This window comes from Hippopotamus amphibius, chromosome 15 (genome assembly GCF_030028045.1).
Source record: "Hippopotamus amphibius kiboko isolate mHipAmp2 chromosome 15, mHipAmp2.hap2, whole genome shotgun sequence".
Taxonomy (NCBI): domain Eukaryota; kingdom Metazoa; phylum Chordata; class Mammalia; order Artiodactyla; family Hippopotamidae; genus Hippopotamus; species Hippopotamus amphibius.
The window spans coordinates 41,355,979-41,379,817 of record NC_080200.1 but is presented as its reverse complement, the minus strand read 5'-3'; the positions used below and the strand labels follow the sequence as shown (position 1 = coordinate 41,379,817).

General features: G+C 43.8%; 2 protein-coding genes across 13 annotated transcripts in view; one reads left to right on the top strand and one right to left on the bottom strand.

Annotated features, from left to right (window-relative positions):
* The window catches only part of LMBRD2 (LMBR1 domain containing 2), a 47,693-nt gene extending 42,307 nt beyond the window's left edge, over positions 1–5,386 (bottom strand). For 2 of the 3 annotated variants that reach the window (XM_057709325.1, XM_057709326.1), the window contains exon 1: positions 5,189–5,386. The gene's annotated coding sequence lies outside the window, so the exon portion shown is untranslated. Of the gene's footprint in view, positions 1–5,029 lie in introns of all 3 variants that reach the window. The other variant, XM_057709324.1, reaches the window with a different exon arrangement.
* A 156-nt stretch (positions 5,387–5,542) lies between these two features.
* Positions 5,543–23,839, top strand: part of SKP2 (S-phase kinase associated protein 2) — a 60,269-nt gene continuing 41,972 nt past the window's right edge. For 9 of the 10 annotated variants that reach the window (XM_057708170.1, XM_057708165.1, XM_057708163.1 and 6 more), the window contains exons 1-5: positions 5,543–5,753; positions 6,258–6,529; positions 17,646–17,757; positions 20,776–20,919; positions 22,244–22,378. In XM_057708170.1, the coding sequence (XP_057564153.1) occupies positions 5,647–5,753; positions 6,258–6,529; positions 17,646–17,757; positions 20,776–20,919; positions 22,244–22,378 (770 nt within the window). In that variant the 5' untranslated portion in view covers positions 5,543–5,646. The remainder of the gene's footprint in view (positions 5,754–6,257; positions 6,530–17,645; positions 17,758–20,775; positions 20,920–22,243; positions 22,379–23,839) is intronic. The other variant, XM_057708164.1, reaches the window with a different exon arrangement.

Below are 23,839 nucleotides of genomic sequence, written 5' to 3'. Positions count from 1 at the left end.
CTTCTACGTTCTTCCTTGCACTTTCTTTGTATATATCTGCTTTTAATTTCAAATAATAAACATATTTTTTATAATTTTAATACTATTTAAAAATCAGTGTAGTAATATGAAAGCAAAACACATAGCAACTAGACAATGAAAAATTTTGCTGTGGTGTTATTAAGTGCCTAGAATTACAACTATTTTAAAACACAAATATTTTATTATATTATGGTAAACCTGAGTTCCAAATCCCAACTCTCTTTAATAATTGTGTGATTTTATGCAATTTTATGCTGTTAAATGAGGATATATGACTGCCTCACACAGGGTGCTATGATAATCAAGTGAGTTATAAAAGTAAAACACCAAGTAGGAGTTCCAGAGTAGGTCTTCAACAAATGCTAGTTGCTAATCCACCTCCTTCATACCACGTGCTTCTAGAAGATAACTAGTTGCCTCAATAGTCTCAAAGCATAGCTTTATTCTAAATGGTCCCCTCCCGCAAAAAAACAAAAAGCCATGAATGGATACCAAATGCTTTTTGCTTCTCATTCTCTGTGGTTACCACAACTTGGGCTACACTCATTTCTATAAAACAAAAAATGACCTTCATGCTCACAGAAATTGTTCCCCTTGCCTCACCTGACAAAGTGGGATTAGCTCTCTAGGTCTGCAAGATAGCCCAAACACCCTTTTCTGTCCTTTGTGTTCTGTCCATTGTGCAGAGACCGAACACATCTCAAAGCCATGTCAAGAAGGTGCACTTGACAGACACACCAATGTCATATAGAAAGACAATGCCATTCTTCTAGGCAAATGATCAAAATGGGGGTGAATCAAAATGATCATGTGCTGAAGTGTTAAAGATGTGCAGCTATGCAAAAATATACTCGGGGCAAAAGAGCAAAAACAATGGTCTTTCTAAGGATATTCTTCATTAAAATATGTTTAGGCTAAAAGGCAAAAACAAAACAAGAAAATGCTAAAATTTGGAGGCAAATCAAAATTTACTTTCATGTGATTAGAAATGAAAAAGAGAAATAAAGCTATCATAGGTGGGCATTAAGACCACAGCAGCAAAAGTAGATTTTACTCAAAATCAAAACGCCAATTCATTCACTCAAATTTTAGTATGGGATATACAGACACAACCTACCTTTCAAAATATCAGCTTGAAAGTCTTAAACATTTAAAATCCAATTCAGTCTTTTATCAATCACCAAAATACTACACCATACTACTTTCAAATGCCTTTCGTAATTAGTTTTCTAATGTTAACAACTTGGAATAGTATTTCCTGAGTATTTTACGGCTGATAATAGCTTTTCAGGCTAAATACACTTTAAGTAGAAAATTCAGAGGTTAAGATCATTTTGGAATCTGAAACACCTCAAATATTTTCAAAAAGAGAAAAAAAAACACAGGAAGGAAAGATTGGTATCAACTGAACAAGAGAACATGACAAAAATTTTGCAAAACCTAAGATTCTAAATGAATAAAAAATTTCCAACTAGAACCTAATGATTCATCAGACAGAATGTGTTAACTTAAATATGTATCTTTACTTAGATATGTCAATAAAAACTAGGAGACAACTCGAGACCCAAATAATGAAAAATCAAAAGAATCAGAACTAGATGTGAGTAATGAAAGTCAACAATTCTTTACCACCAATCAAGATTTAAATCTTCCAAATATAATCATTAATCCTATGTTTTACGATTTCAGGTATGGGGAGAATTCAGCTTAGGATACAGACAGAACACCATGAGAGAATGTAGCTCCCGCTCTAAAAATGCAAAAAAGGCATAATATCTTTTGAAACCATCTTAAAAAAATGAGCTGAGCTGGCAAACCAACCAGGTAAACTGAATTCCAAAGTGTAACAAGCCCTTTTGAAGAAAGATGAACATATTCAAACTGTTTCACCTTTAGCAAAGCATGAGAAAGGTAGCAACCATTAAGTAGGTAAGGAGAAAACTGGAATTGTAATGCATTCTTGAAGATTTTAGGTAAAGAGATTATAAGACTTACTTTGGTAACTAGAAAATAATCCTTAGGATCCTTTCTAGTAACAAAATAATTTTTGTAAAAAAGGAAGAGCTAATGTCTTGTGTGATTTTACTAGATTCCAAGCGTATTCCACTTTATCGAATTAGACTTCATAATCCAGTAAGAAAGGATTGTTAGTATCCTTGTTTAATAGAGGAGAAAACTGCACAGAGAGGGTAAGAACTGGGATTCAAACAGAGGCATCCTGACTACAGAGCCAGGCTCACAATTAGGATACCAGAGTCTCTACTCAGTCCACACATTCGTTCTTAATGCAATTTAGACTGTTTAAATCGTTTCTTTTGCTCAGTTTTCATTTGGGCATTCCATATCAATGAACAAAGTAGATAATTCTCCTACTAATTATTCCTTTAGATATATCAAGATACAATGCTAGAAAAGTCATGTTTAATACAGAATTTAACTAAGCCCTTCTAACTTTGCAGGTAAGGCTGCCATAATTTAAGGATAATATATGACTCTAATCTATATGGGGAAAGTAAAAAAGAAAACAGAGCATATCAGAATTCGGAAAGAATCTTGTTCTTGCCCCAATCTACCCATCATAGAGAGCATTAAACTGCTGAGAACTAAAAGATCTACTTTAAAATTAATTGAGGGAAAAGGAATCTTTTGAAATCTGATTTAGCAGACAGAAACTTTTTGCTATGTAACTGTTCTTAGTCTTTTGTTCACCTAAGCTAAATAACAAAAAAACTAAAGGACTCTTAAGATTTAGTTCACGCTATGACAGAACTAAGGAAAAAGCACATCACACTTCTATTTAAATAGAATCTCTTTTGTTACATCTGATTTTCAAAAAGAACAATATACTATTTTATATATATATATAAAAATATACATAGCTTATGGTATAAGATATACATATAAGATAAATACACATAGCTTATAGTCAAATGTAATTTCCAGTCCTTTCTGGCCTGTCCTATGCCCTAATATTGATCATCTTGTAAGTAACTATGGTCTTGCCCCTTGTAGGAGAAACACTTTGCCAATTTACAGTCACTTCGTACTCTATCTGAAACTCCAAAGAGTACTAGAAATTACTCTCTAATGTCATTTGCAGATATTAAAAAAATTGGAATTGATATATCCTAGATACTGATCTAATAATTCTACTTCTAGAAGTATGGTATACTTCTCTCACTAAAATGGGACATGGGGTGTGCTGAGTAGCCTAAATGAATAAAATTAATCAGGAATACAAAATAATCCACATTAGCAGCAATCACAATGCAGTTTTTGAAAAGACCAGACGGCAATCACTATGTAGCTAGTAATCTCAAGCTTTCAACGGACAAAATTTCTTATATTAAAGTACTAATTTACCAAGTTAAACGTTTACTTTTACTATTAAGAGAATGGCCATGATTAGAAGGACTGCAGAAAAAAATCACTCCCATTTTAATACACTAAAATATTTCTGCTCCCAGGGCAAACTGTTAGTGAAATATCTATTCTAGAATTTGAAGGCTTTCATTTTCCAAGTTGACAGGTTCTCTCTGAAGCCCTATAAAGGACCTTGTGTCCAATAATTCAGATATTTCAAGTATTCTGAAAAGTAGAAATGTTCCCTAGGTCTCAGGCTAAATCCTAGAATAAGGATATTTCTCATCTTTAAATTTAGAATCATGTCATCTTCCTATCTATAAAATCTCTACCTAAAGTGACCACTCTCAATTACTTTATATCTCATAACTTTGTTTAATTTCATCGTGGCATTTGAAATATTTCTTTCTTGTTTATCCTTTCTCCTCCATTAGCTTAAAAGCTTCCTCCTTCTTATTCAATTTCCTGAAGGAGGCTATAACTTTTTTATGTTAAAAGTACTTCCTCTGAGTTGCAATTTTAAGGGAAAGAATGTAGATTTCAAACGGAAGGTAAGTGCCTTCTCTTCTCCTTAGCAAAAGTAACAAGAAGGTAACTTTATGTAAAAATCCAGAACAATGCATTTAGAAATATCTTCCATGTAACATTAATGAATTGTGAACATTCAGCCTAGTATTTTTCACCTAGTTTAAATCAGAGTCAATCTGTGAATTTCTTCTTTACATCAATTTCAGCTGTTTCAAGAACAAACTAAAGGTCCATGAATGCTTTCCCCCGTCAAGAAGTGGTTATTTTTCGAACTAGCACCAACCTGAAACAAGCGCATATCCAAGCAAGGGAAGTTTAATTCCAGTGTAAATCGAATCTTTTTTTTTTTAGAGAAATAAGAAGGTATGCCACACAGCATACTTAAGTAACATTCTAATACTTTTGTGATGACGCTGGGCTGCTTATTTCTGATCTTTATAAACCCTCTCAATTTTTTTTATTAATTTTATTTATTATTTCTCTCTCAATTTTTATTAGGGTTGGAGTCAGTCCCCTTCTCTTTTCCACTGCTTTCCCAGAGTCAGTTATAGTATAGTTTGCACAATGGATTTCGCACGGTCATCCTACCCAGAACATGGCACACTCTCTACTCTAACCATCTCCAAACTCTTCTCCGCGGATACAAGCTAAAAGTAGCTTGCTTTTAGGAGGCGAAGCAAACAGAAAGAAGCCGGTTGAGAGAGAGCAACCAAATGGCTTTGCTGGTGGCGCCCAGCATTGCACTGAAATCCCTTTGCAAACAATTAGTCACCTAATTTGCTCGCATAGCTGGCATTTACGAGACTTCGCAAGGCTGCAAGAGGATGCTCAGCTTTCCCACTGCACACAGGAACCACCCTGATTTCCTGCTCCCCGAAAATTAAACCGCCGCCTCTGGTTTGAACTGCGCTCTGGTTTACAAAACGCTTTCACGCGCGGTATCTGACTTGACCCAGACTGTGAAATGAGCGTGACTGCCGCAGCGCCAGTTTCACAGATGAGGAAAGGATCCTGTCCACAGACTTGGTGCTGAGGGCCTCCCTCTGCCCGGGGGAGGACGCAGCTCCCGGCAGCGGGGCGAGCAGGTGTGGCGCCCGCGACCGCAGCAGCCTCTCACCTGGCCGGCGGGGCGGGCCCCCGCCTCCACTCGGCGGCCGGGTCCGTGGGCCCCGTGGCGGCGGCCTCTCGGGATCTCCGGGGTCCCTCTCTCTCTCTCTCTGCGCCCGCGCTCGGCCCCAGACCCCAAAGTGCCTCACGCTCTCCCCGGCAGGCTCACCGTCCGATCCCGCCGGACGGCGTCCAGAAGGACCGCGAAACCCCGCGTCCGCCACAGCTGTCCAGGGTCTGGGACCCACGCTCCGTGGCGACGGCGGTGGCGGGTCACCAGAAGGCCTGCGGGTTCTCGGGAAAGGAAAACCCGACCCCGCTCAAGCAGCTGACATTTCCCCGTCAGCCGGAGCGCCGCCCGCTTCCGCTTCCCCGCCTACCGCGTGGGCCGTGCGGTCCCGCAGCCGCGCGGGGTTGTGGGTATCTCGAGGGCGGGCAAAGCTGCAGAGAGAGGAAGTAATGGCGAGGCAGCCAGACCGGCACGCAGGGCAGAAACTACAATTCCCAGCAGGCAGCGGGGCAGCAGACGCCGGCCGCGGAGGAGAGCGGGCCGAAGGATTCTTTGCGCGCGGCGGGGATGGAACGTTGATAGAGTTCGCGGTTCTCGCCGCTGGGGGCCAGAGCCGCATGCAGTGCGCCGCCGCGCGCCAAAGCGGGAATCCGGGAGACGCGCACCTACCTCTGCGATTAATGCACGCATTTAAAACTCCCGAGTCTGCGGACGCCATGCACAGGTAAACCGATTGCAAAAAAGGGACAGGACGTGAATGGACCGTCTTAATTCTTTTAGGCCGAGAATTTTGCTACTTGCTAATATTGTTAGTAATGCTGCAACGTGAATGGTTGCTTAGCCTCTTCTTTGGGAAAACGTGGATGGGTGGAGGCTCTAGTGCGGTGGTCAGCGTGCGATTTTATTTGGCTCCCCTTATTGGACTTTCCTGCTGCTGTTTTCAATCACTGTATGATTGCCCTCCCTCATCCCTTGTCTGTTCCCTCCACTTCAAGAAATTCTTGAGGCCTTCTGCATGGTCGTACATCGAAAAGCCTTGTGTTCGATTTGTTTGGTTATTTTCTCTTTTATTCCTGGGAACTCGCCGCTGGCACAAAAAAATGCAATTCAGTTAGCTGCTGTGAAAGTTGTCTACAATGTGTAACTTGCAACTTCCTTTAGGCCTGCCTTGTAATTATTTACGGATGTGTTTTTGAAAGGAACGTGGGGCTCTTGTGTGTTTCTGCAGGAAACACCTCCAGGAGATTCCTGACCAAAGTAGCAACGTTACCACCAGCTTCACGTGGGGATGGGATTCCAGCAAGACTTCTGAACTGCTTTCAGGCATGGGGGTCTCCGCCCTGGAGAAAGAGGAGGTGGACAGTGAGAATATCCCCCAGGAACTGCTTTCAAACCTGGGCCACCCACAGAGCCCCCCACGCAAACGGCTGAAGAGCAAAGAGAACGACAAGGACTTTGTGATCGTTCGCAGACCGAAGCTAAATCGAGAGACCTTTCCAGGTAGGGTATGACGGTAAAACTATCAGTCCAGTAAGTGATGGATTAAACTCTTTCGTTGGTAAACCTTTGTTCAGGGGTCTTTAGGATGGGGCCCTAATTCTGCCAAATTCTTAAGTTATTTTCCAAAGAAATGGGACAACTTGTTGTGTTTGAAGTTTACAGAAACGATGGTATGTGTATATTTTAAGGGGCACGACCGACTTTTAACCCATGAAAAGACATTCCTTACTTCTTCTTTAGGACGGACTCTGCCTGGTCAAAGGCCAGCTCAGTGCCACTGACAAATGGGAACAAAGCAATGATCCAGTAGGAGTCTTTTTGTTTACATTCTGCTGCTCTATAGCCCCGGTTAAGCTTTTTTGCCATCATCACTTTAGTTATTTGTCAAGGACTGCTAAAGTGAAGTTGGACTAAGGGGTGGAGACTTATCTTCCCGGGTCCATTCCCAAGTGGGATTCTTCTGTATACTCTGTCTCCATTACTAACCATGATATCTGTTCAGTTACCCAGCCCCAAAACCTGAACATCAGTCAGATTCCCACCATCCCCCAACATCCAACCAATCATTGAATCTTTCCCTTTGTCTCCTAAATATTTCTCAAGCTGTCATCATGTCTTGCCTGTGTATTGGAATGGACTCATAATTCCAGCCTTATCCTCCCCAGATCCATCCCCCAGAGCTAGAGTGGACCGACTGAAATGTGGAACTCACCAGGTCATTCCACTCTTAATAGCTCCCTGTTGCCAGGCTTCTCAAGCAGATGAATAAGTGCCTCGCAGAGTGAATCAGAGCCCCAGGAGTACTCAGAGCCATAGGGTAAACATAGTGCGTTGACCCGGGGTTATCAGTTTTTCTTGCTGGCAAGCCATGTAAGACATTCAGCAAATATTTGCTGAGCACATTCTGTGTGCTAGGCATTGTTCTAGGTGCTGGGGATATAGCAGTGAGCAAAACAAAAGCATTTCTACCCTCATAGAGCTTCTGTTCTAGAGAGCGGATGCAGTGAAGGTAAATCTGGTGTGTTGTATATGAGAATAAGTGCTATGGCTAAAAACAAAAATAGGACAAGCCAAGAGGGATTGGAGGTCCTGTTGTGGGAAGCTGGTTTGCAGGGCACTGAGGGAAAGCCTCTGTTGGACAGTGAGCTTTAAGCAAAGCTATGAAGGAGCTGGAGGAATGTGCCATGCAAATATCTTGGAGGAGAGAGCCCCAAGCAGAGGGAGCAACCAGTGCAAAGACCCTGGGGCAGAGGAATGTTATGTTTGTTCAAGGAACAACAAGGAAGCCATATCCCAAGAGTGGATGAGCAAAGGGGAGAGTAGAGGGAGACGGGCTAGAGGTGCTGTTGAGCAGAGTTGTTATGTGACCTTTTAAAAGGACACACTGATATGCTGAGACTAAACTTTGGGGGGTTGAGGATAAAAGCTTTGGGAATGGTTGAGAGGTGTGGGAGTGGTGATAAGCAGTGGTCAGCTTCTGACATTAGAGTGGACAGAGTTAAGAGACTTTGAAACTGTAGAAGAGGTGATCATAGTCTAAACTGAAATTGGGTTGGTCATGATGGAGAAGAGGAGACAGAGTCAAAAAATAAAGATGGGGGACTCAGAGGGTGAGGGGGGAGTCAAGGGAGGGAGGGAATATGGGGATATGTGTATAAAAACAGATGTTTGAACTTGGTGTACCCCCCCAAAAATAATAAATAAATAAATAAAATTAAAAAAAACTATCAAAAAATTATCAAAATAAAAAAAATAAATAAAGATGAAGTCTTGCAGAGCCAAGGTAAATGAGTATATTCCTGAATTCCCCCATCTGGCTTTCTTTGAGGAAGGTTGGTTGCTTGCTTGTTTGCTTTTTAAAAAGTATTTTGTTTTGTTTTTGTTTTTTTGGTTTTAGAGCCTTTCTTTAGGAAAAGAGAACCTTCAAGTTATGAGGATCTGTATTTGGTGTTGGATTAATTAGAAGGGCAGTAAAGGATTATGGTGAAATCAGACAAATTTGGCTTTGAATTCTGATGTCTGCCAGCCTTGGGAAGTCGTTTGAGCCCTCTGTTCCTTAGTTTCTTTGTGAAATGGAATAGTAATACCTGCCTCATGGGTTACTGTGAAGAATAAATGAAAGAGTACACATAAAACCCTTAGTGCTGCCTGCACGTAACACTCAGTAAGTAAATCCAGTAACTTAGTGGACAGGGTGACACCCAGTTGAGAGGCTACTTCATCCTGTTAGTCTGACCCTGTTCATGTAGATCTTTTCCAAATTGAATGTCACTGCTATTTTTAGTGTCTGGAATGCAGCAGGAGCAATTTGGTGCTTGACTAACCAAATGTGGCGAAAGACACTGCCTGCTAAGAAGAGCAGCTTTTGATGACTTTGTCCAGTGCTGGTAGACATGGAGTGGGATTGCTGTATGTCCTTCCACATTCACACACATAGATGGAAATACAAATGACATTTTTAAAGCAAGGCACATGGAAACAAGACGGAAGATTAAGGGATGGCTGCTGTCTTCTAGGAAATTGCAAGTCAAGTGGAGGGGAAAAGAGAATACACAGAGAAGCTCACAGCAAAACACGGCGGCTCATACACTAGCAGCTGCTGAGTGGGTCAGCCAGCAAATGTCCTAGGAGGCCAGAGGGAGGGAGCCCCTTGTGCCAGAATGACCCAAAGCTTCCGTGGTGACCCCCACTGGACACGGACATGCTTCCTCCTTCCATTCAGCAAAGCGGAGGCTCTGAGAAAAGAGAGGAGGATCTGGAAACAGTCCAGTCACTGAGTCTGGATTGTTAAAATTGACTTCAAAATATATATATGTTTATCGGAAGTGAGAGAAAAAAAATCGTTGACTTTTATATTTGTTGTGACCTAAGAGAGAGGCAAGGAGGGAAACCAGTAATATGCTGTGTCTATGCATGGAATTACACACAGTAGAGATTGGTTAATTGGTTGGGGGGGGAGGGGCAGAGCCAGGGGTGCAGGGCGAGGAACAGCTGGTGTAGAGGGTTCCCACTGGGCCTCCAGTGGTGCTGGGTCATCATTCTAGTGAGTTCTGTCCGCAGTTGTCGGGACAGGTGGCTGCGAGCTCTGCAGGATTAGGCTGAAACAGGCCACACCTGCTTTCTGAAGCTAACTGATGACAGTGGCCCTGGGCTATGTGAGTGTTTCTTGGTTCTTCACTCCTGCAGTCTCTCTTTTCTGCCAGCCTAAGCCAGCCACACATCTGGTGACTAAATCCTCTTCATCTGTTCAGTTTGGAAGATGAAAACTTTGTGGCCAGCCCATACCAGGACAGGTCTAATTGGCCCTTGGGGTGAGTGTGTGGGAGGAGTTGGGAGGAAATGGCCCAGTGATGAGGTCAGTAATGGACAGAAAGAGAACAACTGCATTTTATCCATGGTTGTTAAAGGCCTGTCCTGGTCCCCTATCCTCTCCTGCCCACCCCCACTCCCGACCTCCCAAACAGAGGATAGCCATGGAACTGATTTGTTGATCAGCTCTCCCATGGCTGTTAAACTGCTTGAAATTCCAGGCCCCTCAGTGATTTTAAGACTGGAGGCTCCAAAGTTTAGAGTCTGCTGATATCCCCAAGGGAACGTGTTCAAAGTGCAAAATTCCAGAGATTCTGATCCCAGAAGTCCTGCCTTGAGCCTGGGAATCTGCTTTTCAGTATCCCCAGGCAACCTTTTTTCCTCCTTTCTTTTTCTTTTTTTTTTTTTAAATAACCAACAAGAAATATATTTTACATTGCAATCCTGGGTGTGTACCTGAAACCAAAATTTCACAAAACTAGACTTCTCCTTACTAAGGTATTTGCTATTCCATTCCATTCTTTCAGAACAAAGCTCGTCAAACTAAATTGATTTCCGTGACTCACCAATGAATCTCAGCCCTTGGCTCCCAAAACTCAGCTCTTTAAGGGCCTTTATGGGGACCCTCCCAGGCACCTTTCTTTGCCCTGTAGCTTCCTTTCATTCATTCAGCAAATACCAAGGGAGCGTCATTCTAGAGATTGGGGATCCAGCAGTGAACATAACAGATCAAAGGTCCTGCTCCCCTCAAGCTTGTATCTTGTACCTAATTCTCCAAATCCCAATTTCCATGGTTTCTTAGTTACTCTTTCGCATATCCCAAGGTTGAGCAAATCTCTCATAGAAGCACAGGATTGAGAGGAGTCATCGAGGATCCCTGTTTTAGTTTTTTCCTGTTTTGCTTTTTTTTTTTTTTTTTTTTTTTTTTTCAGTTTTGCCCGGCCAGCCAAAAAATAAAAAACCCCAAACACCAGGAGCTAGCATGGTCTAATGTTTCTCGTAATGATTTGTAGGAAGGGGAAGGAAACTTTATCCCAGATGGCAGAATCTGTAGTTTCCCCGAAAGGAAGTATGGCTAGCAAAAGCATGAACAGGAGGTGAGCCTCCACCCTGAAAAAAAAAAAAAAGCAGAAAACAATAGATGTGACACCAGTATTTGCTTATTCTTCAGATATTATTGTTTATCTGTGCTTAAAGAGAAGGGCAATTTTAAGAGTCAAGGATTAAGATTCCTTTGGAGTTTGAATTTGAATCTGGAGTTTGAATTTGAATCTGACTGTAGGTGATGTTCCAAGAGATAAACATGTCAAGTAAGATGTTACCTACACTGCAAAGACCTAATGCCTCAGAAACTCTTCTGCAAGCACTATTTCCGGAGGACTTTAAGAAGCATGGGAAGTGATGAGGTTACAGAAGTGGACAGCTGGCTTTACACCAGAGGAATAAGTGGAAGTGCTGGTGGCTGAGGGTGGTGACTAGCAAGTTTGTGAATCTGGCCCGTTTTCACCTTTCATGGCTCCGAAGTATGTCGGACTGCTTCTATGTTGTTGAAGCTAGAGTCCATGGGCTTAAATTTTTTCCTTCCTATGCAGGTCTGGTGTGCAGCCTTGGGGGGTTTAGAAGAGGTGCGTGCAGGAAAGACTTGCTCTGGACTTTCTCATCCTCTCTGGACAGACAGACCAGGCAGCAGTGTAGTCAGGAATCCAGGAAACAGATGGTCGATGTTTTGAGAATTAAATACAGCAAGTAAAATTAGATTAAGCAGATCCGAAGCCTGGATACCAGCCACTGGTGCAGCTATATGAAGACAGACTTCTGCCTCATCTGCTGGAACAGCATCCAATTTCAGGCTGTGACACCCACACCTCCGCCTTCACACCCCCCACCCCCACCCCGCCTTCACCCCCACCAGGGGCCCTAGCATCAGTGTGGGTGTTGCCCTGTGATTGGCTGCTCACAGAGGCTGTTCATTTTCTCAGCCGTTGCTCCTTCCATCTGCTCGCTGACCCGTGGAGAGTTCTCAGCATCTGTGTTTTACTCCCTCTCCCCTCCCCCACCCTCCCAAGCCCTGATGGATTTTTTCCATAGCAAGTCAGGTTTAATTCTCACCTTTTAAAAAACTTGTAGAAAATTAAGTACTCAGAACAGGAGAGAGAATCCTAGGGTAGAAAGAGGGCAAGATTTGGAGTCAGATGTGGCTTTGAATTCCCACTCTGCCATTTGCTGGTTGTGTGACCTTGTCCCTTTAGTCATAGTTACATCGCCTCTTGAAACCTGTCCCCCCACCTCCAAGACTACTCTTGCCCTGACAGAGGACACTACCTTTGTCCCTGGGTTTCTGTCTTCAGCCTCATCCCCCCCGAACACCTCCAGGGCCCTGACACTCCTTTGCAGGTACTGTGCCCTGTGCCACCTGGCCAGCCTTCAGACATCCTCCTCTGTGCCTTCACCTTGGGACGTGGGGTTTGGAAATAGAAGAGACCCAGGTTGGCCTCTTGGCTGTGCCACCTAATAGTTGGTGGCACCTTGATGTTAATTAATCACCCCACGAAGGCAAGTTTCCTTATCTATAAAACGGGATACTACAGCTTAGGACACAGGCAAAGATGAGAATCAGTGTGCATTAATAAATGTCTGAGACTTTATAGGGCTTTCAGTAGATGGCAGTTTGAAATGTCAGGTTATGATTTTGTTTGTTAGTTTGTCTCCCAGGGAGGCCGTCGGGCAGGGACTGTGCTTACACACTTGTGCATTAGTTAGGCACCCGGGAGTGTATGTTGAAATGGAGCCCTAGGCCAGCCTTGTCATTTTGCAAATGAGGAAACTGGTCCTAAGAGCCCGACAGTCATGCCTGTCTGTGAAGTAAAGCCAGCATTCTTGTCTCGGGTGTCAGTCATTCCTTTGTGAAATTTATCAGTTAAGCACTTTCTAATGTTCATCACCAGGTTTGTCCTAGGCACTGGGGGTAGCAGTTAATTGGTTGAAGAGGGTTAATGAGTCACACAGATACAGAATTAGCACATTCACAGTTTGCATGAAGGGGCAGTAAAAGGTATAATGCAGTGAGCAATGGTTTAGTGAATGCCTGTTATGTGTCCGGATCTAGCGCTGGGTGCTAGATGTGCAGACCTGGGTATGGGGGCTGTGGTGGTGACCTGGGAATGCTCCTCTGAGACAGTGATAGTTAAGCTGAGGTCTGAAGGATGAGTAGGAGTTGGGCGGGTGAAGATGGACATTGCCACGCAAAGCCCTCCTAATTCTAGACATAGCTTACTTGGATGGCTTCACCACGTGGCTTTGCTGTCCTCGGCAAACAACTGCATTCATCACTGGGGCAGATTTTCCTTCTAGCATTTGAATTGCTCATCTCATATTCTAATTGTTCCTGACTTCCTATGTCTTCCTAATAAAGTGGGAAGTACCAAGTTCATTGGTTTATTTATTTCTCCTGCCCTACACTTCACAACAGGCTTCCCTCTTTCCTTCTCACCATCTTTGGTAGACAAACCTGTGCCCATCCATAGCTCCTTGAAGCTCACCAATTTCTTTTACACCAAAGGCTTTCTCCTCCACGTGGATGGCACCTCTGTGCTTGAGGGCTGTCTCTGGGCAGTGGTGCTGGGCAGTCAGCATCCCTGCTCTCTCCCGGAAGCCCCCAGCCAATGACTGGCAGCAGTTGGTGGATTAATGCCCCACACCCGTGCCCTCAGCCGGGACCGTTCTGGGGCACGTGCCTTATGCTTCCCTGGAGTACCCAGAGATTCGAAGCCCAGTTGCCCATAGCGATAACCTGCTTATTCTCATATCCAGATTGGCTTCCTGCCCTTCCAGGTCTCTCTTCACTCTTTTCAGTACTTACTGAGACCACTTCCCAAATAAACTACGTTAGTTGAGGTCCTAAGGATCTGCTTCTGGGGATCCCAAACTTAGAGGACAATTTGGGGGTCACGGTACATCATACCAGGCAGCCCTTGTCCAAACCCTACTCAGACCGTGGGTGTGTTCACATAGGTGAAAATTCCAAGCTGCGTTGAAAAGAAGAGGTCACAAAAGGAAAATGTACAGATTTTATGGGGAAAGGAGAGGAGCAGAGGCAAGAAAGAGACAGTTTGCTGCGTAACCTCTTGTCACAAGTTATTTAATCTTTACAGTGAACAACTTTGCAAGATAAACCTTTTTATTCCCATTCCTACAGGTGAAGAAACCGAGCCCCAGAGGGACTGAGTAACTTGCCTAAGGTCTGCAGACTTGGAGGCAGCTTAGTCAAATTCCAATCGAAACTGTGCTCCTTCCTCAATCCAGTAGTTCTCACACTTGTTGGAGGTGCCAAGCTCCTGGTGTCAGGATGGTCTGTGCAGATCATAGTAAAAATCTCAACACATTAGATTCAAAGTGACTGTAATTTTTTGCCAAATGAGACGCTAGCCTCTGATCTGTATACACAAGAAACAGAGAGATCAGGGAGTTCAGAAGAATTAATGGAAGAGAAACTTTTTTCCAATCTGGGGAGCAGAACAGGAGCCCTGTTGGAGAAACTGTCCACGCTGACCTTGGACCAGGAGCTTTGTGGTGGTGATGGAGGGTTGTTGCCACACTGAAGAGCTGCCTCCCCGGAACATGGTCCAGGCTCAGCGTGGACAATCTATCTGCCTTCATCCCTCTACCCCTAGGTTTCAGGACCTCAGTCGGTCCTTTTATTCCCTAGAGAGGGAGGGGCAGGTGTTCACTGAGCAGCTGCATCTCTCCTCCTCATTTTTCCATAGAGGCTACTTCCTTGACCAGTGCTCCACCCCCATCCTGTGTGCAGCACGGCACGCTCAACCCTGCTGCAGCCCATTGGGTGTGATGCTTGATTGAAATTTCCTATTTATTTGTCTGTGTCTCTCAAACGCTGAGCAGGCCGTGGCTTGTTCATCTTTGTCTGTAGAACAGACCCCAGCATGTAGTACATGTTCAATAAATATATGAATGGATGAATGTATCAGACATGTCCTTAGACTACAAAGATGGTTTAAAAAAAATTAGGTTCTCATTCTCAAGAACTCATGGCCTGCCTCATGGGGGCCTACACAGGTGAGTAAGGAAATAATAAAATTGTGGTTAAAAAAGTGACCTGTTCTTGGTGTTATCGTGGGAGGCCAGCCATAGGAGTTGGGCGTTAATGTCCATTTGATATTAAATTAATAGCAGTCGGGGGTGGGCACAGCATGTGCAGAGGCATGGAGATGTGATGCAGAATGACTCATTCTGAAAATTCCAAGTAGCTCCAAATGGCTGGAACATATTTCTTGATAATGAACCTAGAAAAATTGGTGGGGCCCTGGCAAGACAGCTTTGAATTTCATGCTAAGCAGTATAGACTTTAGACTGAATATTCAAGGGACACCATTGAAGGGGTCTAATTGATTGATGTTCTAAAAAGATTCCCCAGGAATAGGAGAAAAGCATCTCCAGAGTCTGGACTGCCTTGTTTGTCACTCTCCTCCGTGCTGTCTCCATCTCTCCATCGAGTTCTCCGCAGAGCCTGGTGCAGTGTCCATGCTCAGTAAATTACAGACACCTTTGAAATGGGGAGGTGGGAGTATTTGTCATGGTTCTCCAGAGACACTAAACAAATAGGAGGTCTAGGGAGATTTATTAATAAGAAATTGGTTCATGCAATCCTGGAAGCTTTAAAGTCCCAAGATCTTCTGTCCAAAAGACCCGAGAACCCAGAGAGCAGATGGTGTAAGTTTCAGTCTAGGTCTGAAGGCAGGAGGAGACCCAGGTTCCAGCTCAAAACAGGAGAGAGAGCCAGTTCTCCATCCACCAGCCTTTTGGTCTGATCTGGCCTTGGACTGAATGCGGCATGCCCATACTGGGGCAGGCAATCTGCTGTGCTCAGTCAGTGGATCAAGTGCTGATCTCATCCCAGACACCCTCACAGACTTACCCAGAATACCGTGTAACCAAAATATCTGGGCACCCCTTGACCCAGTCAAGTTGACACTAAAATTGACCATCACAGAGGGGAGAGGATAGTGCTAGAATTGGTGTAGCACATGGATTGGAGGTAGAGACTGAGAAGGCAAGTTATTGAACTCATCTCACCACTCTGAATCTAATCTAAATCACGCAGTATTTCTTTGGTGCATCCTTATTTCCCTCTAGGCCATTGTCGTATTATCCTGATCTTGTGGGTTTTTCTATACATTCATATGTAAAAGTTTGACTTGTTGAATAGCTATTTAGAGTTTGCTTTTATAAGACTAAGAAAACTGGTTTTCCTGCATCCACCTTTTTCTCCCTCCAGTTTATTCGGCATACAGCAGCCAGAGTGGTCCTTTTTTGTTTGTTTGTTTGTTTTATTATTATTAATTTATTTTATTAGCCGTGTTGGATCTCCTTTTGCTGTATGCGGGCTTTCTTTAGTTGCAGCGAGTGGGGGCTACTCTTCGTTGTGGTGCGTGGGCTCCTCATTGCCGTGGCTTCTCTTGTTGCAGAGCACGGGTTCTAGGCGCGTGGGCTTCAGTCGTTGCAGCACGTGGGCTCAATAGTTGTGGCTCACGGGCTCTAAGGCGCAGGCTCAATGGTTGTGACACACGGGCTTAGTTGCTCCACAGCATGTGGGATCTTCCTAGAGCAGGGATTGAACCCGTGTCCCCTGCACTGGCAGGCGGGTTCTTAACCACTGTGCTACCTAGGAAGCCCCAGAGTGGTCCTTTTAAAACCTACGTGAGATCCTGTCATTCCTGTGCTCAGAACCCTCTGGTGGCTCCTCAGCACCTTCAGAGTCAAAGCGGAAGGCGCCTCCAGCCCTGCTTGACCCAGCACCCTGCCTCCCCCGACCTCTTCCACCATCCCCACAACTTGCTGACTCTGTTCTCCACTGGCCTCCTTGCTGTTCCTCAAAACAGATATGCTGCTCCTGCACCTAGAACACACCCCAGAGACTCACAGGGCTGGCCCCCTCTCTGTGTTCCACCTTTGCTCAGGGATCACCGGCTTGGCAAGGCCTTCCCTGACTGCTGTGTGCACACTTAGAACACTTGCCCCCGTACTCCCTATCCTGTCCTTTACCCCGTGCAATTTTTCTGCATAGCACTCATCAATTTTAACAGGTAAGTTTTAACGTTGAACCATTTTTAGCATATCATCTAATATCATGTGATCGTTTCCTCCCACCGGAATGTAAGCTCCATGAAAAAGCATTTTGTCTGTCGTTTTCCGCTTTCTCCCCAGCACCTAAAACGGATCCCTGGTATCATCGTAAATGCTCAGTACATATTTGTTGAGTTAATAGATGAGAATACCCTTTTGATATTGTACTTTTAGATAAATTGACTGAGTACTTTCTGTAAACCAGAAAGAAGAGGGAGGAAGGTTCTTTGCCTTTTAAATAAGGTCACTGCTTGATAAATCCACTGAATCCACTTCAGAGAGAAGTGAGGCGTTCCTTAGCAACCAAAAGCATCGTGATGTCTTAGACATTGTTGTCTGAGATCTGAGAGGCGTGGGACTTGCTGTGAACCACTGTTAGTATAGTTCTTGCCTGAGATTGGCTGGTGGGCCCTGAAGAGAAGAATGTTAAGAAAAGTATTCTTGATATTTTCTTTTCTCCTCTGCTGAGAAAGTATGGTACCCACTTCATGGTACACAGACAGTAGGTGAACAGAAAAACAGTTGTGAGGATGAGGCGTTCATTTAGTATTAAATTCCCCTTTTTAAGCTACATGTTGTATATCCTTTAAGTGCACGAAAAGGCTCAGTAGACTTGATAGGGCAAAAGAATGGTGATGGGAAGACACTTTTTTTTTTTCTCCCAAAGGTGTTTCATGGGACTCCCTTCCAGACGAGCTGCTGTTAGGAATCTTTTCCTGTCTGTGCCTCCCTGAACTCATGAAAGTCTCCAGTGTTTGTAAGAGATGGTATCGTCTAGCGTAAGTATTTTTCACCCCTTTTGGTATATGTGGAGGAGGAGAAAAGGGGGGCTGTTTATTTATTCATTTGGGTCTGATGAAACTGAAAACCAAGAAAAATATAGTAGCACAAAGCAAACTAGGTATCTTCTTATTTCTGTTAATAATTAATGTCTTATGTCTTAATGAAGGGAGGAATCTACCCCATTTCTGAAAACCTCTTTTCCCTGTGTTCAGTATGGCCCATGTTTATTGGATGCTGACTCTGGGCCAGGGAGTGGTAGCAGTGTGCAAAGGCACAGCCGTTCCTCACACACAGGGTGGGCTGGGCGCTGAGTGCTGTGGGGAGAGAGAGCTCGGGGCTCTGGCGTTAGACCTGAGCGGAAACCCAGCTTCTACTCCTTAGGCTTTGTGGGACCTGAGTGAGGTTCTGAGCCTCGTCCCGCCGTGTATCAAATGGGGATGATGGTCCCTTCAGGACAGGGCTGTTATAAGGATGAAAAATAAAGATGTCGGAGCAGTGCCTGGCTCGGGGAAATGTCCGCACGTGGCAGCCGACAGCTGTTAGGGTTTTGGTCGGGTTTGGGGGCAGCGCTTTTTCAGGTGTGGACAGTGAGCTACACGTTGGACGTCTTGGTGAGCTGGGAAGGCAGTCACAGGCCAGAGGCACGAGGGAAATGACTGCTTTTCCATCGTCACCTTTTCTCCTGCCTGTTAACCTCTGGGCATCCTTTGCTTTGTGCTTAAAGGCCGTGGATCTCTCTTCTCCCTCCACACATCTAGGACTCTCACTGAGAGACAGCAGGAGCCCCTGCCCTTCCATTCACAGGTGTGCTAGAAATAAGACACTCTAGGTATTTGCAGGGGTGGGCTACAGTCATCCCTCGGTATCCACTGGGTATTGGTTCCGGGACCCCCTGTGGATGGATACCAAAATCCACAGATGCTCAAGGCCCATGTATAAAGTGGCATAGAACAGTCTGTCTCTGTATCCGCGGATCTCTCTCTGGTTGCTTGAATCCGCGAATGCGGAACCCGTGAATAGGGAGGGCCGACTGCATTTTCTTAGAAGAGCTGCAGAGAGGTTTACACACATGGAATGCTGGAGCAGGTGAATGGTGGTTGACTTTCACTTATCCCCGTCCAAGTGACCCCATCTTTTCTTTTTCCTCCAGCTGTCCTCTCCATGCAGAGTCTATTAATCTTCATCTTAGCGGTCATAAAAGTTATAACTGACATTTATTAAGCACTTGTTATATGCCAGGCCCTGCAGTCCTGCCTTCTTAATAATAGAGGCTGAATAACATGTTGACAATTTGTTTATGTAGAATTATTTCAAAGCTCCAGCCTGCTTATCTCAAGCAGTATTAAAAAGTAAAAATTCTTGTAGACATTTAAAATGTTCCCCATGGGCTTGATCTCATGTTTTCTTTTTTGTTAAATTGAATTAATCTATGGGTATTAAAGGTCCTTTATTGTGTGGTTTAGTACATTTTGGTACCTCTTTTTTGCTTCAGAAACACTCCCTAAAATCTAAATAATATTTTCACCTTTTCCTTCCCATTAGTTCATATATATACCTATATTTCTGTGAATATAGGTATATATATATTTTAAGCTTTTAAGTTATTGTAAAACAGCTGAACTATGATTTTTTTCTAATAGATATCTGAAAACCATATCATATTAAAGTTGTACAAACATTCCTTCTTTTAGGTACATTTACATGTTTGTTAGGGTAATTAAGGTAGCAAGTGGGATCAGTTAGGCCATTTTGAACCTACCTGCTTGTTCAATCATCAGTTGAGTGATTTGGACAATCATTTTTTTTTTTTTTTTTTGAGGTACACCAAGTTCAATCATCTGTATTTATTCATATATTCCTCATTCCCTCCCTCCCTCGACTCCCCCCCACCCTCCCCGTCCCAGCCCTGCAAGGCATCATCCATCCTTGAGTTGAACTCCGCTTGCCATACAGCAACTCCCCACTGGCTGTCCATTTCACAGCTGGTAGTATATATATGTCCGTGCTACTCTCTCACTTCGTCTCAGCTTCCCCTTCACCCCCCGCCCCCGCAAACCTCGAGTTCTCCAGTCCATTCTCTGCATCTGCGTCCCCGCTCCTGTCTTGTCACTGAGTTCATCAGTACCATTTTTAGATTCCGTATATGTGAGTTAGCATACAATATTTGTCTTTCTCTTTCTGACTAACTTCACTCTGTATGACAGACTGTAGTTCTATCCACCTCATTACATATAGCTCCATCTCATTCCTTTTTATAGCTGAGTAATATTCCATTGTATATATATGCCACATCTTCTTTATCCATTCATTTGTTGATGAGCATTTAGGTTGCTTCCATGTCCTGGCTATTGTAAATAGTGCTGCAATGAACATTATGGTACATGTTTCTTTTTGGATCATGGTTTTCTCTGGGTATATGCCCAGGAGTGGGATTACTGGATCATATGGTAGTTCTATTTGTAGTTTTTTAAGGAACGTCCAAACTGTTTTCCATAGTGGCTGTACCAACTTACGCTCCCACCAACAGTGCGGGAGAGTTCCTTTTTCTCCACACCCTCTCCAACATTTGTTGTTTCCAGATTTTGTGATGATGGCCATTCGGACTGGTGTGAGGTGATACCTCATTGTGGCTTTGACTTGCATTTCTCTGATGATGAGTGATGTTGAGCATCTTTTCATGTGTTTGTTTGGACATTCATTTTTAAAGTTACTGAATTGATTTGAATGCTGGAGTTTTATTCTCCGATTCCAGATCAGTGCATTGCTCCTGATAGCATTGAACCGGCTAAACTGGAAATCCAAAGAGGAAGATAAAAGCTTATCTATGATAGGGCCAAGAGATATTCAGTAGTGCCTTAAAAATATTGTAGGTTATTGTGTAGTCAAAAACAAGGATGCCTTCAGAATTTGCTTCAAGATGATTTAGTGGCCGTGTCCTCTTGCCAGTAATGGTGTCGAGGGCCTCTACTAACCAGTGCCCCAGCTTACCAAACAGAGCACTTCCTCTTTTCCAGGTTTGATGAGTCTCTCTGGCAGACCTTGGACCTCACGGGCAGAACCCTCCACCCAGACGTGGTTGGTCGGCTGCTGTCCCGGGGGGTGGTCGCCTTCCGCTGCCCACGATCGTTTATGGACCAACCGTTAGTTGAACATTTCAGGTAAGAAAGAAAAATCCCTGGAAAATCTTGAGGTGGAAAACAGATCAAATATCTTTTTTCCTATGTTCGACCATATGCCATATGACAGGTCATCTGGGCAGCGTGGGACATTAGTTGTGTATTTTGCCTTGCAGCCTTTGTGTTGAAGCATGGCACGGGTTTCAGTGATATCATTCCCATTTTAACTCAGGGTTGCTCTTGGGCTCTTCCCAGGGTCTAAGATGCACTTGGGGTCCTCAGCAGATGGGCATCCGTAGTCCCATGAGGCAGGAGCCAAGCAGAGCCCTCCCAGCAGGTGCAAGACAGCCAAGCTATTTTCCCACAGCCAAGCTATTTTCCCACTGCCCATTTCTAATAGAAAATGTGACGCGTCTTTTCAGATTTTGTCACTCTGGGTTTCTAATCTTATCGCGGACAAATGTGCATCCTGAAAAAGAGGCCCTCTTTTGGTGTGGTTTGTAAACTATTCTGAAAAAATATTTCTTACTGATAGTTTTGCATTGTGGTTTAGTGCCATCTCACACGTGAGTGGAATAACTAGATACCGAACAAAGGAATAACCTAAAGGCAGCAGAGCTGAGGATAAGACACGCATCCCGACCTGAGGCCTCTTTGCCTCTTGCCGTGGTCGTCTGGCAACACTCCTCTCCCACAGGTGTTTCTCCTCCTCCTGCTGCTCTTCCTTTTGGTCTCCTTCACATGCGTGCTTTGCTTTTTTTCCTCTAGGGTCTGTCCCTGGCTGCCTTCTCTTCCTGATCCACACAGTCTTCAGACAAGCTGTGTCTTGCACACCCACATTTATGCCAAGACTCTCACATCCTCATCTCTAGCTTAGCCCTCTCTTTCAAGCAAAATCTTATTTCTAATTACCTAAAAATTTCCACACCTGAATTTCTTCCAAGTACCATTAGCATGTCTATACCAAGTACCGTGATATTAGCCTCCCTTTACAACTTACCTTTCCACGATCTTCCCTGTTTTGGTAATCCACCCAGTCGCCCTTGCTGGGATAATAAGCGTAACCTCCTTGTCACCCACATCCAGTTTTCTCATGATGCCCACTCATTAATTTTCTAAATGGGACCGTATTGGTACAACACCCAGACTTAGCAAAAATGCTCTTGAATTTTAAAACAAACAAGGGTGGGAATTAGCTAGTAGCAATTTCTTTTATGACCAAAACTACAGCTGATATTTGAAATGTGTATTTAGGGTCTTGTTTGCGATGGAGTGCCCAGGTGGGGAGGGGAAGGAGTGGGATGTGATCTGGATGTACTGGTGTGAGCCACCTTGTGGAGCCTCTTGTTATTCCTTCTGTGTTCAGCCCTTTTCGTGTGCAGCACGTGGACCTGTCGAACTCAGTGATCGATGTGTCTACCCTCCACAGCCTTCTGTCTCACTGCTCCAAATTGCAGAATCTCAGCTTGGAAGGCCTACGGCTTTCGGATCCCATCATCGAGTGAGTGGCAGTCAGGAGTATGTCACAAAGGCAGTTGTTTTTGTGTTTAATTTTTTTTCCTGAGTATACCTGGAGTGTATCGTATCCATATCCAGATGGACTCAGAAAATATCCAGTGCAGTGTTCCAGCTTCTGCAAAACTTTCCAGAATTCACCTAGGCAACCAAAGTTTACGTGCTAACTATATTGCCAGGCTTTGTGCTAGGCTCTAGACATACAAGGATGAATCAAGGCATTTTCCCTCCCTCATTCATGAAAGAGACAGATAATTACAGTGCTGTGGGTTTGTTAGGTGCATTGGTAAATATACGGCAACACACAGAGACCTAATTAAATTTTGAGAAGGCAGCCTTCTCAGAGGAAGTGACTCTTAAGCTGAGCATTGAAAATATGTAGGTAGGAGTTCTCCATATGATCGATGAAGGAAGCAGTCTGGGTGGGTCTAAACTCTGAAGTGGTTGGGAATTGCTGGAACGTGGGGCTCGGTGAGGGAGGTGACAGGTGCGGGTGGTCAGGGACCAGATCATAGAGGGCCCTGCCATGCTAGAAGAAGTCTGGACTCTGTTGTGATCTGTAAAGAGGGAAGCGTAGTGAAGAGAGGAGAGTGGTTCTGAGGATGGAAAGAACACATCAGAGTTGAATTTTTGAAAATTAATTCACTGGGCATCTCAGAGGATCAATCAGACATAAAAGAAACTAGATTAGTTAAGATACTGTTATATTCATTCAGGTAAGAAATGATGAAACCTAATGGAGAAAAATAGAGTAATGATAATAATAGCAGGTAGCATTTATTGAGCACGTACTATGTGCCAGATACTAGATTCTTTAAAGGTATTCTGATTTAATCCCCACAGCAACCCCGTGAAATATGTTCTTACTGTTCCCTTTTTACAGATGTGGAAACTGAGGAACAGAGAGGCTAAATAACTTGTTCAAGGTCACACAGTTAGTAGGTGGCAAAACCGAGATTTGAACCTGGCAATATAGTATGATTCCAGAACTCTAGCTCTTAATCATTGTTTCGCTAACATGAGGCATTTGGGAATGTAGAGGAACGGGCAAATTTGAGAGACGTTTAATTATAAGTAGAAGTTTACCTACAAGCTAATTCCGATTGTGGGTGAAATAGAAATGTGTTTATTTCTTTGCTAGTTCGTGTTATGTTTTTCCAATTTAGAAAGTACATTGATTAGTACTTTGTGTGTACTTACTCTGTGACAGGCACCGTGCTAAGGCCTTTATTACATTATATCTTTTAATTTTAACAACCCTACCAAAAAAGGTACTGATCTTGCCATTTCACAGATGAGTAAACCAAGGCAAAGCATCCTGCTTGGTGTCATCCAGATAGTAAGATGTGAATTTAAACTCACTTCTGACTCAAAGGCCTGTATGCTACCTCACTTAGCCCCATGCTTGTGGATTAAGAGTGTCTTGTTGGTATTCTTATGACTTCGT